At 33.5% G+C, this 15,854-nt stretch overlaps 1 protein-coding gene across 8 annotated transcripts in view; it reads right to left on the bottom strand.

The window, feature by feature from the left end:
• pHCl-1 (pH-sensitive chloride channel 1) overlaps positions 1–15,854 on the bottom strand; it is a 269,845-nt gene that overhangs the window by 39,530 nt on the left and 214,461 nt on the right. For all 8 annotated transcript variants that reach the window (XM_085952330.1, XM_085952363.1, XM_085952305.1 and 5 more), the window contains exons 5-6: positions 13,287–13,375; positions 11,391–11,455 (exon numbers count right to left, since the gene is read on the bottom strand). In XM_085952330.1, coding sequence (XP_085808456.1) covers positions 11,391–11,455; positions 13,287–13,375 — 154 coding nt within the window. The remainder of the gene's footprint in view (positions 1–11,390; positions 11,456–13,286; positions 13,376–15,854) is intronic.

The raw sequence follows: 15,854 nt of genomic DNA, 5'->3' as shown, positions 1-15,854 counted from the left end.
AAATTTACAATACAAATTTAAAGACGTACATCCAAGTAGAAGATGAAAAAGAAGCAGATAAAGTGAAACAAGCTGGAGAACTCAAAGATCTCGGTTTTGTGACCAAAGAGAATGACTCCTGCTCTTATGGAGTAATAAGAAAAGTCGATATTGATATGGACCTCCAAGAACTGCAAATGGAAATCAAAAGTGATGCAAAAGTAATCAACCTTAAGAGGTTGACAAGAAAAGGTGATACAGGAGAGCTGACAAAGACCTCGTCAGTCAGTATTAAATTTGGGGAGAAAATATTGCCGAGAACAATTTACATATATGGAGTCTCTTTTGCTGTAGAACCGTATGTATTCAGGGTTATGCAATGCTACAAATGCTGGCGATATGGGCATATCGCGAACAATTGCGGACGTACAGTAGAAACGTGCCCTAAGTGTGGTGAAAACCACAAAACCTGCGAAAAAAATGAGGAAATTACGTGCATCAATTGCAAAGGTAACCACGCGGCAAACAGCCAAAAATGCCCAAAGTGGCAAGAGGAAAAGAATTGCAAAGAAGCAATGAAAAAAATGAACATACCTTTCAAGGAAGCAAAAAAAAATATGTTAAATAATAGCTATGCTGACATATTAAAACAAAAAAAAATCGTAGGAAGAGATGAAAGCGAAACAATTCAAAAAACTAAGGAAAACAAAAAGAAAGAAGAAGCGGTGGTAGAAGCTTCAGGCTCAACAATAATATCTACAGGTAGCAGCGTAAAGCCTACAAAAAATAAGAAAAATTCAAAGGGGAAGACAGAGGTTAACGCGATGGGAGAAATTATGAAAGTCTTGCTGAAAGGGGGAGACTGGCAGCAGATCATTAAACAACTAATAATTAAAGCAGTGGACTGGGTATGCAAACAATTCAAAGAAGTACACTTAAAGGAAATTCTAGGGGAGGTTCTGGAGCAAAATGGATAATAAAAAACAAATTAGGATTTTACAATGGAATGCCAGAAGTATGAAGCAAAAAAAAGGATGATATAGAACTCTACTTAATAAGACAAAAAAATTTCAATAGCATTAATCTCAGAGACTTGGCTGAGGTCTGAATTAGACTATCTGAAATTCAATGATTACACGATGTATCGAAAATACAGAAGGGATGGATACGGAGGAGAGCGATTCTGGTGCATAAAACACTGGCGTCTAAAGAAGAAAGAAAGAAAGACGGAAGAGCTAGACAAAATAATTATAAAGCCATTTAACAGAATAGGAGTGAGGACCTGATCGAAGGATCCCTTCTAGAAGAGAAGAGGCGATATGACAGCGAGTCGCAGTCAAAGCCTCGGTAAAATCACAAAAAAAAAAAAAATATTTTTTTACTATTAAACACCCACGATGGACTATAACGCTGTGGGTCTCAGGTTCGAATCCTGGGTCTGGCAAGTGCACATATTGTTTTTCAATTTGTGGCTGTCAGGATATGGACCTAATAGGTTGAGCAAGTGGCTGACATCCATTTCTCGTAAAAAACAAATTCTGTTAATACAAACCTCTACTCTGTAGAGGCCCATATCGACCGTGTTTAGGAAAAAGGACGTAACCCTCACTGAACAAATTTTACAGGAGAGGCAAAAAAAAGTTTTTTGAGAGTTTTTAGTTTAATATTTTTTAAAAAATAGGCACAGACTGGGTGCGATCTAATAATAATTATAGAAGTGATTACAGGAAATCAATAAAATTGCGGATAAATGCTTTTTTCCATAAATTAAAAATTAATTAATTTCAATCTCAATCAATTAAAACCTGAATTTAGATAATAATTCGGCATTTGCGGCTTACTTCCTTTTTATAGAACGTGTATTTAGTTGTATACATTGTTAATATCTAATAAAAGCACTCTTCGAAAAATCAAGGGGTATGCCCTTTTTCCTAAACACAGTCGATATGATCTTATTAGGATCGGACATGGTCGAAAAAAAAAACTTGTTCCTAGTGGGATTAAAAACAAATTAAGGTAGCGCATATACTTTATATTATATATATACAGCAAACGAATATTATGCATTATCGGTATGATGAGGTGGTAGTAGAAAAGTCGTTGTTGCTTGATTGTTGGGATGAGAGTTTATTGGTTGATACAAGAATACACTGAATATAATAATAAGGATGCTGACGTGAGATTATAATCGCGAGATGATGTAGATACTGATGAGATTGATATGATCAAGAGATTAAACCGACACGTGTGTTCTATTTGCGAATAATTTATAATAACTACGCTATCAAATTCCGTAAAAATAGCTACTATCTTTGTAATCTATTAAGAGATCAGAAATGGCGTTTTGACGTCTCTGTGAGGCTTTTCCAAATTATGTATTCTGAATAGTATTTATCTGTAAAAATATTAATAAAGTCAATTAAATGTGTAATTGAAAGGTGTATGTTGTGTATGGCATGACATGATGGTGACTGTATTAGAAAGCACATAAGAGTACGCAAAGGTATAAAACGTTGTCAAACTGTTGAAATGGCAGTGGAGTGGAATTTTGCTTGTCGATTAGACAACTCCAAGGATTCAGAATCTCTCTTAAATGGATCCAAATACTGTTTACTGAAGTACGTATCAGTGGAAAAAAGCATATAAAGGAGTGGAAATGAGCTAAGGGTGGTTTTCACGCTGCAATAGATTGACCCCAGCTGATAGTTATAGTGTAAAAACATCTTCTTGGCTACGTGTTAAAACTGTGAACTAACATGCTCCTCCCATTTTTAACCGCACTCTCATTATAAACTAACAAGCTCCTCCCATTTAGTCGCCAACAGCGCTACCTTACGTACTCATTCGAGTTTGGTTTTATGATTTTTCGAGAATTTTTTAGATCAACATAAAACAAAACTTCAGAATGAAAGTTCAAACCTTTTTTAAAGCTCATTCAGCCGAAAGAATTTTAAATCGGAAAATTTGAGGAACTCCGTTTCGAGTCGAGTCATTTTTTTTTTTAACAAGAATTCATATTTTCTAGAGAAAACTGCTATTTCTTCAAATTTCGGTTGCTTTCGATAACTTAGCCTAGTGATATTTTTACGATTTAATGAGAATCTCATTGTGTATCTTTCGAAAAGTGAGAATACGTTATCTGAATATTTATCGAGAATTCTCGAGACGAGATTTGTCTATCATAACTTCTAATATATTTCATACTGGATCGGTGAGATATTCAAGTATAGCGGAAGTACGTAGCAACGAAATACTAAGAACCGTAAAGAATGGAGACAGCATGAAGAGAATTTTGTCCAGTAGTAAATTGAGATTGGACGAGATTATGATAATATAAAAGAAGACCTTCTCGAAAGTAGCATAAAAATAAAATTCATAGAATACAAAATATATTACGTTTTCTCTGACTTTTATATATGTGTGCAATATTACAGAAACAGGAAATATAAATGTTAAATATTCCACACCATTATCTTTTATTCATTCGCTGTCATTTTTGACAAGCATTGCGAAGCGAATTTCCCAATTTTTCCGTCAGATGTCTCAAATAATCTTCCTCATCCAATTTACGAACACGATCTTTTGTTTTAGAATGATTTTAACTGAATAACAATGATGCTTATTGGTTCTACTATTTCCTTCAAATTATACATTGATCGGCTGATATTAATTGCCTCATATGCGACTATTTTTTTGTTTACCCAGTATATTTACAATACAAGTTAGTTTAAAATGATGTTCCTCCAATTATTTCTATTTCTTTAATAGCGAGTGTTAGATAGTTTATGTACTGTTTCTATGCTATGTTTTATGTGGGTTAGGTAGTCAATTTCGTACATAATTGTACGAGTATCATCTGCACAGAGCTACGAGAGCACATCACTCGTTTTCTAGTATTGGGCAGTCCTTAATGACCTGCCACACAGAAGTGTTACCGTCACATGGACATCAGTATTCGTCCCAGGTTGAATATTTTTAGATACGCTCTCACTGTTCCATTACTTGTTAATATCTGTGTGAGTTCTTGTGATGTTTTTTTATGGTTATTATGTAACTATTGGTTACTTCCATAGAACATATTAATAAGAACAAAATAAGATTAAAAACCATCGCCACGGTCGCCATGTTTTGGTCAGGCCATAAAACCCAAATAAAAAAAACGCCCCGACTGCCCTCAAATATCATATGCGCGTATTTTCTGCTTAAGATTTTAATATTTTAATAATCATTATTAGTTTTCTCCGTATGTAATATCAATACATTAGATGTTAGTATAATTTTAAAATTATTGTGTCAACGAAATTTCATTTAAAGATACATAATTTGGAAACAAATCAGAGAAATATGTACCTATTCAATCTCGCACCCCTGAGATTTGTACTCATGTGCTCAACCAACTAAGCTATGTGTGTCCTATATTATTGAGACGAAATTATCTAGTGTATTTACCTAGGGGCGGCAGGTTATATAAAAGTATGGTGAAGCAGGCAAGTATGGGGAAAAAGTATGGTGAGGCAGGCTGGTAATCAATTTGCGGCAAGATTTCCACATTAACATTATATCATATGATTACGTTATAATGATCAAAGTAAATCCTCCGTGATGCCCTGCATTTTTTTTATCGGGTCGCTATTTTCCGTAAGTTGTCGGCTATTGTTGGCCTGCTTCATTCAGTTGTATGAGAAAGCCGATTCCTTGCCCCTATTTATATTTAATACCTCTATGGTATTTACATTATTTTCTAAAGCGCTTCCTAAATTCGGATTTTGTATATTTTTTAAATACTTCCCGTGTATCTTTTACTTTTTTTTCTCATAACATACTTGTACGGGGGGGGGGGTTAATATCCAGAAAGTTATTATAAGAGATGGGGATAATTTTTAAGGGATTTTTTTCACGATATAAATATAAATTAGTCAACATTTTTGAATTCATAGCTGTTGATTACGAGCAATCAGCTACAAGAAGCCCCGATCGCAGGTGTTTACTGTTTCCATTTACATTATACCTCTATTCTAACAAAATCTAGCTAAACAAATTTATAAGCTTCGATTTAAGCATCTTTGAAACCGACAATATGTAATATTAAATTGAACGTTCGCAAAATACATTCACATCAAATTAATGTATAGTAGGTTGATCCCGTTTGACAGTAAGGCCTTTCGTAACGTACAATAAAATCGGTTAAGCATTTAGTATATAATATATATATTATATATATATGTATACATACTGTATAATGTTTTTTTATGAAAAAAGACTGAAGAAATTAATCAATATATTTGATAGATTGGTATATTGAGTGCTTTTATGGTAGTCCATTAGTCAATTGGCAGAAGTCTGTAGTAGTTTTTCAGATATTAATTGTAAAAGAGGATAGAGTGAGTTATTTAATAAACATGTCTTTTATCAAAGATTAATAATACATTCGAGTATAATTTAGAAATATAACGTTATTTTTATTAAAAACATATAATTTCCGTAAACCTTACAAACATATAAAAAATGCGACCGAGTGGGTCCGTCAGTTTTCCGAACGAATGAACAATTTGAATTATTTTTGAGAAAAAAGTTGAAATTAAGGACAGAAAGGGCCAGTTAAATATTTCCATTTGAACGGAGAAAACCGGTCCTGACTAATATTAAAATAAGGGCAACTAGTATTACATATTGTGATTGTGTAGAAATGAAAGACTGGTTGTAAATTGCTTTAGTGATTTGAGGAGAGAGTTTATTTATTGATAAATAAATACAATGACAAGAGCAAAGTCAACAGTGCAGGGTACTACGTGAAACTTGTACGTATGCAGTTCACCGTGAAATTTTGTATCGGAAATATATGGACGTATATTAAAGACCATATTATAACCTCTCTGTGTTGTATAGTACTGACATAAAATTCATCTCTAAAAACATAGTTCTTGGCGATTTACAGGAAGACTGCAGCAAACAATTTTGAAAATAGTCGATATTCTGGATTATTTGTTAGGTTAGTTTAGGTTAAGTTTTCATTCTTGAATTTATGAATTTTGCCAAAATCAGTTATGAAAATTGAATTAATGTTCATATTCAATCTAATAAAATTGTAAACCGTATAATAATAGTAAACGGTTATCTCTTTCCGATAAGAAAGCTCACGGTGAAGTGTTTTACATACAATTTATATTTAACCCTACGCGATGAGCTTTGCTTAGTCTGAGGTGTTATGATAGAGTGTACCTTTCCAACAATCGTCCTCTGCTTTTTTTTTGAAATGAATATTCAATAAATTGCGGCAAGATATTATTGATGTAAATCACAATTGAGTAATATGCTGACTGTCGTACTACTGCAACTTTGTGGCGTTTTTGCTGACAAGGCCTGGGGTTGTCAACCCTCATCGATGTATGTCGCACTTGCAGAATGTGCTGACCGTAGCTGAAGTGCATTATGCGATACTTGTGTAACTTGCTGATCATCACATTGTTCCAATCGCGCTGATACAGCCTGGGGTTATTGATTGCCACAAATACAATGCATTTTCAGAAGTCCCGACTCTTCTGTAGACTCATCCATTTCAATTCGTGACACTCAGTATGCGGTTACACAAAGCGCTTGACGTCAGCGGACAGCAGAGCCAGTCCAAAAAACAAAAAAATCTTTCTTAACTTTCTTCTTTAAGCACTACGGTGCATGGTTGTAGCATCAGTCCCGTGCGGCTCCGTCTCGGAACGGAATAAGCACTTAAAATCACTTCTTTCAGATACGTTTAAAGCGTTATAGAAAGCGGCCGTGCATATCCACGGCTGTGCATATATGACGGGTGGTGGTGGGAACTTTAACGTAGTTAACAACATAAAATAAAAAATATGATCTGTTTTGAAACTAATAATGTGAAGAGTGACACTGTTTAATCCGGGTCCTTCATTTGATTCTATAAAGTATGTATGAATGGAGTCCAAAAAGTTTAATTAAAACTGAATATAATTAACATAAATAAATTATCAAAATGCGAACCCAAAGACAAGAAAATTCACATAACTTCCGCCTATAATATAATGAATGCAGGTTTTACCCTCAAAAATAAAGCAAACAAGTAATTTCGCGAGGCATTCTTACTGTCTGCTTTTAAATTAAAACATCTCGCTGAAGAATGTATATTCTCAGGATTCAAATTTTTGCGTTACATTTCCCCGTGGATTTGCAACATTAATGAACTACTAACCCAATTAACTTAAAACCGCAACGCTCGTTGAGGAAAGCCTTTCAAATTTACGGCGGACATTTTTTTTCGGGACAATGTGAAATGGATTACCGCCATTTATATTATATGCGAAAAAATCATGGCGTCGAATAATAATTGTATTTTATCGTTGCCCAACGACAGCCGACTAATTGAACTTTTGGATTTTGTTTGCGACTTGCCTTTTTTACAAGCGATAATAATATTTCTCAGCTTTCAAAAAAGTCTCTCCTCATCAGGGTTTGACCATAACCAGACGTTTCTAGGCAAATTGCCGCCATAATTCAAAATTAAAATGATAGGTTCTGCCACTTTTAGCATGAAATTGTACGTAAGATCACGACTTACACGACTTATGAACAACGAAAATTATTTAGTATTATTATTATCTTATGAGCTATCCTAAACGGAAAAAAATCAATAAAAATCTTTCTCTTCTTTTCTTGGTCGTTCTCTAATAACCGACGATCGTAACGACCCCGAAATTCAGTAATTTCTGAGTGACCAAGACTCTCCACCCCTCTCGGGCAGATTCAAGGCTACCCAGAAGGCTCCTTCACTTGGTCGCTCCAGCAATATGTCCAAAAAACTGACATATTATCCAGAGTTGTCACGTTATCTGAAGTCTCTGGATAATTAATTAACTGGTTTCTCCAAAAAATACGAAAAATTCGACGTCAATACCATAGCAGAGCAAAAAAACAGATTGAAATTATCACCCTTACTATTGGAAGCCTCAAATTGTATGTAATTTCATTACATTTTGCATTTTATTATTTCTACAACTGATACATGAAAATAACATTCATTAAAATTGTTATATGAATATGCACACATGTGACAATAATGTCAGGGTCGCCGGCGTAAATTTAGTCGCCTCCAAGGAATCTACTCGTGTTATTATTCACATTTTTTTCTTAATTTGCCATCCCTTTAGAATGTACTGCCCCTAAATCACGCATGATCTACCTACCCACACATGACGTCTCTGGCTGAATAATTAATTACATAACACTTTAAAAAAAAACATAATAATTTCCTACACGTCGAACTCGGTTATTACGATCACGGACATAGCGAGATCTCAGATGTAATGAGGAAACATTCGTTGACATTTTAGTTTTTTATTTTCTCCATACATTTATTCACTTTTATAACGAGCTACTTATCGGATATACCGAGCAAAAATATCGTCAAAATTTTTCTTAAAACTATTAATGTGTCAATCGTTTAAAAACATTTTCGACCATAAGCAATAAAATCCATCCCTCGACCGATGCCGCCTGGATTGGATTACGTTTATGACACTAGTTAATTGTCTAAGTACCTAATTGGTGTTTTCGCCGACAAAATTGAAAAAGTCCAAGCTGAAATCAGTAGGTACTTACCAGCGTTCATTGCAATAAACAAATTATTCATGCTTGTTTCGGGGAAAAATACTAATTGTGTATTTTTGTTTGAATTGCGACTTTTTGTGTTATGTGACCGCTCATTTAAAAATACCTATTCTCTGATATAACGAGTAATTCAGTCGGTCCCATCTTCTTCGTAATAACCAAGTTCGACTTGTGAATATTTATCAATAGTTTGATGTAACTGAAACGTTAGCGTAACAGTGCAGAGTAAGTGGATGCGTCCATTACTGCTGTCTCAATTCGTCAATTTTTATTCCTTCATCCGTTATTCTTATTATTTATTAAAAACGTTATTATTCGAGTTCTTCTGTAATGCCAAGTACTGCTCACGAAATCTCAGATTTTCGCGGAAGTCGGTTGCTAATCACTGCTCTAGGTAATTACTTAGTAACTAAGGTAATAACAATTCATTAATACAGACGCGATATATTTTACTCGCAATTTATGTCTTGGATTTATGAGGTTAAGTTTAAGATATGACGACTATATGTTAATTTGGTAGCTAACTTACATGTTTTTAAAAAAATGCAAATGCTTATATCTAAAAAATGTATTTGAATGAACACATTTGAATGAATGCATCCAATTTTTCGTTATATTCCCACGCTATGTGGCGTTTTGCGAATATAAACACTTTGTCTTCAGTTTGACTTGGTCAGTTATCTTGCCCTAAAATAACTACCCCTTTTCGTGTGAGAGCATCATAATAATAATAATATTATTGTGTTGATTCATATAACATGTTCTGCAATTTAATAAAAAAATAAATAAACATAAAACAACGCGACGTGGAGTTTCTTTCACTCTCGGCAAATGACCTCACTCGGATTTCCACGGAAAATCATATTAGAAAACGAAAAATAGCTCTCCGAATAAATTACTTTAAAACACGTATGGCACAATAGAATTTTCGCTTTGAAACAAGCCAAGACACGCGACGATACCACCTGTAATATGTTATTTTAAAAAGAGAATACAATGGTAATATGAATGTATTCGATCACATCAGTTTTTCTATTGTACATAAAATAAAAATAATATTAAATCTATCCTTCTTTTATTGGAAATAAATTTATTTTGTTAAGCTAAGTATTCAAATTTCATTGAAATATTATACCTATTGTCAATTTAAAGAGATCCTTTATATATACCTATATATAGTTTGATATTATCATAATTGTAGACATGAATATCTACTGTTTTAATAAGCCCATACAAATTGTATTTGTATACTGCCAACCAATTTTTACTAGGTGGACACTAATCGCACCGTGAGTGTAAAACCAAGGCATCTGCAAAAGACATATTTTGAATATATTAGGGTTTGACGTCTTCGTTTTGTTAGGACAAATAGGGTTTCTAAAAAAAAAGCATAATATTTGGTTTATATCTACATTATATTGTATGTTCTTTCAGTTACTTAACTTTTACATTATCAAGTTCACGACTTTTGCAGTTGTTTTGCATTTAATCTCGAAATTGAAAAATTTGCAGACGCCTTGGTTTTACACTCACGGTGCGATTGTAGACCAGCTATTTTTTGAATAAAATAAATCCCTTAAAACATGAAATATGAGCAGAATGATAAATATTTGTGAAAAGTTACCAAATCAACACGTTTTTCGAGTTTATCAGGAATATTTTCACACTCAAATGATAAATATACACAAAAAGTATATTCAGGAGTTATGACGTTTACAAGAACGCAAGAGTCCATGGTCTGACGCGACATACATGCTTTGAAGAGTTAACTTGGTTCTCACAGTGATCAGGTTGTTAGAAATGTAGATATTATGTCGGTTCAAACAGCTGTTGGACCCATTGGATAGTCCGATTTGGTCACCACAAAGGACAATTTTGTTACATTTAGAAAATTTGAGGCGTCATACTCACGTCATACGTGCAGATCTTTTTACGTTTGTCATTTATTTATTTACTACAAGTTTAAATCTTGACGCTATGTGGTCCTTTTCCCCATTGATACTTTTAATATAAAGTCATGTAAATTTGAACAAAGCGCACTTGAGTGTATGGTGACCTCATTCTTGAGTAACTGCTCCTGAGACATTCTCAGTCACAAAATAAACTGATTACATCCAAACTTAGTGTTCCGTATTACGCCCGATTAAGACCGAGTATGGTGCGGTTGGTTAGACCTAAAACTTCGATGTTGACATTATTAATTTTAAACGTAAATAATATTGTGAAACACATATTGTTTTGCCATCTTATTACAGAAGTCTAATTCGTTGACTAAAATATTTATATTACTTATTTGCCACTTGCACTACTTTATTCACCAACTCAACAATTATCATCATTCAATTATATTACCTACATTATATCAATATTCAAACAATGGCTTTGATTGGGTTTTCGTCTATTCAGAAAGATAATAAATTTTACTTTCGTATATTGATCTCTATATTCAAATATTGGTAGTCGAAGGCAATTGGTAATAATTAATGTAGTACAATTTTTACCCCAAAAGCACTATTTTAGCATATAATTACATTCGGGCTGATATAACAAGTTACGTTTCCGTTCATAATATGGATAAACTATTAATAACTATAAATAATTAATTAAAGAACATACACAACTTGAAAACACTAAAAAAAAAATACGATGCTCGACGGTATTTGAACCCGTTTATCAACTGGTATCGCGTCGATATGCTTTAACCAATTAAGCTACGAGCCTCCTACCTAATTGCGATAATTGATTGAATTCGTTAAATAAAAGAAATGGTTTAATCAATTAAAGGTTTTTACCAGACTAGATTCATCAGGCGAGGCGAGACTTAGCAGCAGGACGCTCACATTCACCACCAGAATTCCTAAAAAAAAAAAATATTATTTTAATAACAAGTTATTATAAAAAAAATAACGAAAACAAATTTACAAACATATAAACTATCATTAATTACATTAAAATGACATTAAAGGTCTGTTCATATCTATACACACAGGAACGTGGCATGAACGACACTTTCAATCGGCCATGCAAAGGTCTATATACACAGGATATACTTTTAAACATGCATAGTCATCTAACTGTTGAAGACTTGTATAGTACTGTATTAATACTAGATGAAAGAGGAAGGCCGGACAAGTGATAACCTTGCTATATATTCTACGATCATAAAAAAAGATTGAACAAAGAGCGTATGGTTTGTAGACAAACACAGTCACATAAAAGCATAGATAAAACAATGTCTGCAAGAATTTTGTATGAGCATGATCCATGTCTGTGTCGATACGCAACGTGTGTAGGTACTTATAAATTAATAGTTAGTGTTACCATACGTCCGGCGTTTGTCCGCATTTCCCGGAATAAGCGACTCTGTCCAGATTATTTTATCCAGACATCTCTAATATGTGTCTGGATTTGACACTGAACAATAATTATCGTAACCCAATATTATTAATGGCTTTTTGTCTGCCACGTTACGCATCTAGCAAGTAAAATGTTTACATATTATATAAGTAGAAAAAGTGTCATACATACAAATAGTGGTATAGTTATAATAAATAAACCATATATATTAACTTTAACATATTGTATTAACCATTAACATTACTGATCAAGCATCCAAAAGTTATGAATGACAAGTGCTAGTAAAACCAGAAAATGTATTTATAATATCGATTCTAGTGGAGTGTAATAATATATTGGTGAAATATGGTGATGGAATTACGAGTAATGAACTACGTATTATAATCAAGAAAATAATTTGTTCAAGCTCAACATTTGTAGCACCTTTTTACGAATGGTAGTCATATGGCCACTAAATGATAGTTTACTGTTAAACATAATGCCAAGATCCCTTACAGATGGTATTCGAACTCTGCCATGCATTGAATAATGGAAAAATTATACTCGCAAGGTTCTGGTAAACGATAAAGTATTGCATTTTCCAATATTGAAGTCCAGTTTATTACGCCTGCCCCAATCTAATATAATATTATCTATATCAAGTTGGAGTTGATTGAAGACAATCATCCTTAGTGACAAACAAGAGTTTTAAGTCATCAGCGAACAACAAATTGACCATTGCTGTCATTTAAAAAAGTCGTAAACAGCAATGGCCCCAAGTTTTAACCCTAAAGGATACTTTGAAATGTATTGGATGTCTGTAACTGATCCTATATGACCGTATAACTTCAGAAATCGATCCGACAATCCAATTAGTTGGTGTTTTTCCAACAGGATGTTGTGATCGACTCTGTCAAACGCTTTTGAGAAGTCATTGTAAGAACAGTCCACCTGATGGCCTCTATCTAGTACTGACGACACACAGTATACAACATCAATGTAGTTTCCTTCTTATTCATTGTAAATGATATTTTTTTTAGAGAAATCATGTTATGCATGATCATCTCAAGAACTTTTGCTGGTGCCGAGAGAACAGTTACCGGTCTGTAGTACGTTCTCCACTGATGACTCGGTACCAGTCTTATGTATTGAAGTAAAAAACATCACAGGTAAAATTTAATCTGTTATTTACTTTTTACTTGTGTCAATATTTTACAACACACGACGTCGACCATACGAAAGGTTTCATATGCCGAAGAAGCGTTTATGATATTAAAAAATAAATTAATATTTCACTTAAAACTTAGTGGATATCATAAAAAGTTATTTGCATATTCACAAAAGCTTTTTACCTTGGACGGGAGGCAGTAGTCGTTTGTCATATCTGGAGTTTTTCAAAAGATTATCCAAAATCTCTTTGTCCGATTTTCCTTCCTCAAATCTGAAAACAGTTAAGAAAAAATGCATTATAAAACATATAATAATACCTTATTTTCCATAATATTATAGGTAGTATATAAAAAAAATGTATTAATTTTTATTTTTATTCAATGACAGGAGATTCATAAGAAGAATCTTTGTGACTGTTAGAAAGAAATTCTCGTCAAATAAACAAAGAAGGCCAATTTCGAATCTCGAGAAAATAATTTTCTAAAATTTTGAGAATTCTCGTTTCTCGAGAAAACATCAATGAGATTTTTGAGAAATCAAAAAATTGTCACAGGGCTGAGCTGCTCAAGAAAGTGTGATGTCTTGATTATATAGACCGAAATAGCTAAAAATGCTTTTTACTTCTGAACGGAATTTTTTAAATTACCCGAAAGAAAATTTCTTGAACATAATGGCTAAAAAACAAGGTCTCGACTTTCATTGTGAATGGAATTTATTAAATTTATTGAGAATCTCGAGAATTCTTGAGAAATAAAAAAATCAATCTCGAATTCTCACCTGAGTGCTGATTAAAAGCAAAACAAGGTCGCGAATAACTTATTCAAACTTGAAAAGTTTTCTGCTGCTCTCAGTAACAAATTTAACACCAAACATTGAAAGACGAGTGATATTCAAACGTTCAAAAGCTCTCAGTGTTCCATTCCGCTCAGAGCTCTCTCTCTCTCAAAACATCTAACAACTGTGGTCCAAAATTATCTTCACCAAACGAGACACTCCGGCAGTTGTAGCACCATCAGTGGAGTCCACAACAGCGATCACCCTCTCGTCCAAGAAATCATTTCTTATTATTGTAGATTGGTGCTCCAATAAACGTGTGTTTTTGAACTGACATAAATTAATTAATTTAATTGCGTGATTGAGTTATTCCTTTTCCTCCCCTATCAGATCCTACCCCTATACCTAATTTATAACCCCAACCGTGAACGTAAGAATTTAGAAAACGTGCTTGAGTTGTATGGCGCATCTGAAATCGTCTACGAAAAAAATTGGCGCATGGTATGCAAAAGGTTGGCCACCCCTGCTAGTTGAGTGAGTTGGGCTAGGTGAAGTCGTTTTTCACCAGTAAATCAACTACAGCTGCTAATGTTATAAAATCAAGTCAACTAACACATCATATTTCGTCAAGAGTGCTAGGCATCGCTATCGTACTGAAGCTATCACTCAAATGCTACAAAACGCACCGAATGAGACGTTTAAGAAAACATCAATTTTCCGAAAAATAAACCAATATATCCGATAGGAAGCTTATCAATCATACCATCACTCACTTTGGCCGTCGGATTACCAACATGTATCATTTCTCAGAGGAAAGTGAAAATATGTCACGTCACTCGTTTGTAACGCTTGGAAAAGAGAAAAATAATAGGCCGTCTCTCAGAAAATAAAAGAAAAATTAAAAAAACCTCAGAGGACTATTATTCGATTATTTGCGACATGATACTCGTACATAATATTTTTTAATCTGCTCTTGGAGTTTATTTTTCAAGAGTCAATTGATGATATCCAAAAAGATATAAAGGTTAATACTAGATGTATAATTAATATTCTTCCGTATGCGGACGACGTAGTGCTTCTTCTTTTTATTTGGAGGTCGGCCACCATCAGGGTGATAATCTGTTACCCGGAACAGTTCGGTATAGCTGAACTTGTATCAATCATCTAGGTCAGCGATTTCCAAACTGGGAGGCGCAGAGGGTTGCAAAGGGGGACGCGAAAAGTTTAACACAATTAATATAGCCACAGGTTTGCAGTTTGCATAATGCATAGTTTATAAAACGGCTGCTAGTTATAAACTACATAAAAAATAGTCCTATAAAAGGTTGATTAAAACCTGTCTGAAAATATGGAGACTAATTTTTAATACCTCACTGCAATACTATTGTGAAGCGCGCTGGCTATCTCGTGAAAAAATTAAATAACAGGGTCAAATCATAATGTTGAAATTTGAGGCAAATCTGTTTAGGAACGATAACTTTGTTGTTAATCTTGTCTATTTGGTTGAAATTAAAAAAAAATGAGTGAATAAATCAATGCAAGGACCACTAATGCATTCACTGATTTAAAAAGACAATGTGAAGGCATTTATAAGAAAATGGAGTCTTGGAAAAAATAAGTTCGCCATGTTTCGAGTTTTAAATGATTTCTGCGCCAGATATATTGAAGCAAACAAAAATCTATTTACTATGAGTTATTGGCTAGTTTGGTAATGCACTTTTTACATTATTTCATTAATAATAAAAAAAAGTCGCCTGCGGCGCTGCTTTATTTCAGCAAACTAGTAAAACCTTGTTTATTTTTATAATTATTTTTTTTCGTTTTTGTATTAGTACATTGTTGACATGTTGATATTTAAAAGGGTGTCTGTATTATTTAATGAAATAAAGGGGGAGGGAGGCGTAGTAACACAAAGTTTGGAAACCAAATACGACATCATCCTCTTCTTTATTTCCGATTGATTGTTATTTGGAAAC

The sequence above is a fragment of the Rhyacophila brunnea genome, unplaced genomic scaffold, assembly GCF_057557595.1.
Source record: "Rhyacophila brunnea isolate RB1 unplaced genomic scaffold, BYU_Rbru_1.0 scaffold_10, whole genome shotgun sequence".
NCBI classification, from domain to species: Eukaryota; Metazoa; Arthropoda; class Insecta; order Trichoptera; family Rhyacophilidae; genus Rhyacophila; species Rhyacophila brunnea.
Note: the sequence above shows the minus strand (reverse complement) of the source record. Positions and strands in the feature narration are given on the sequence as shown.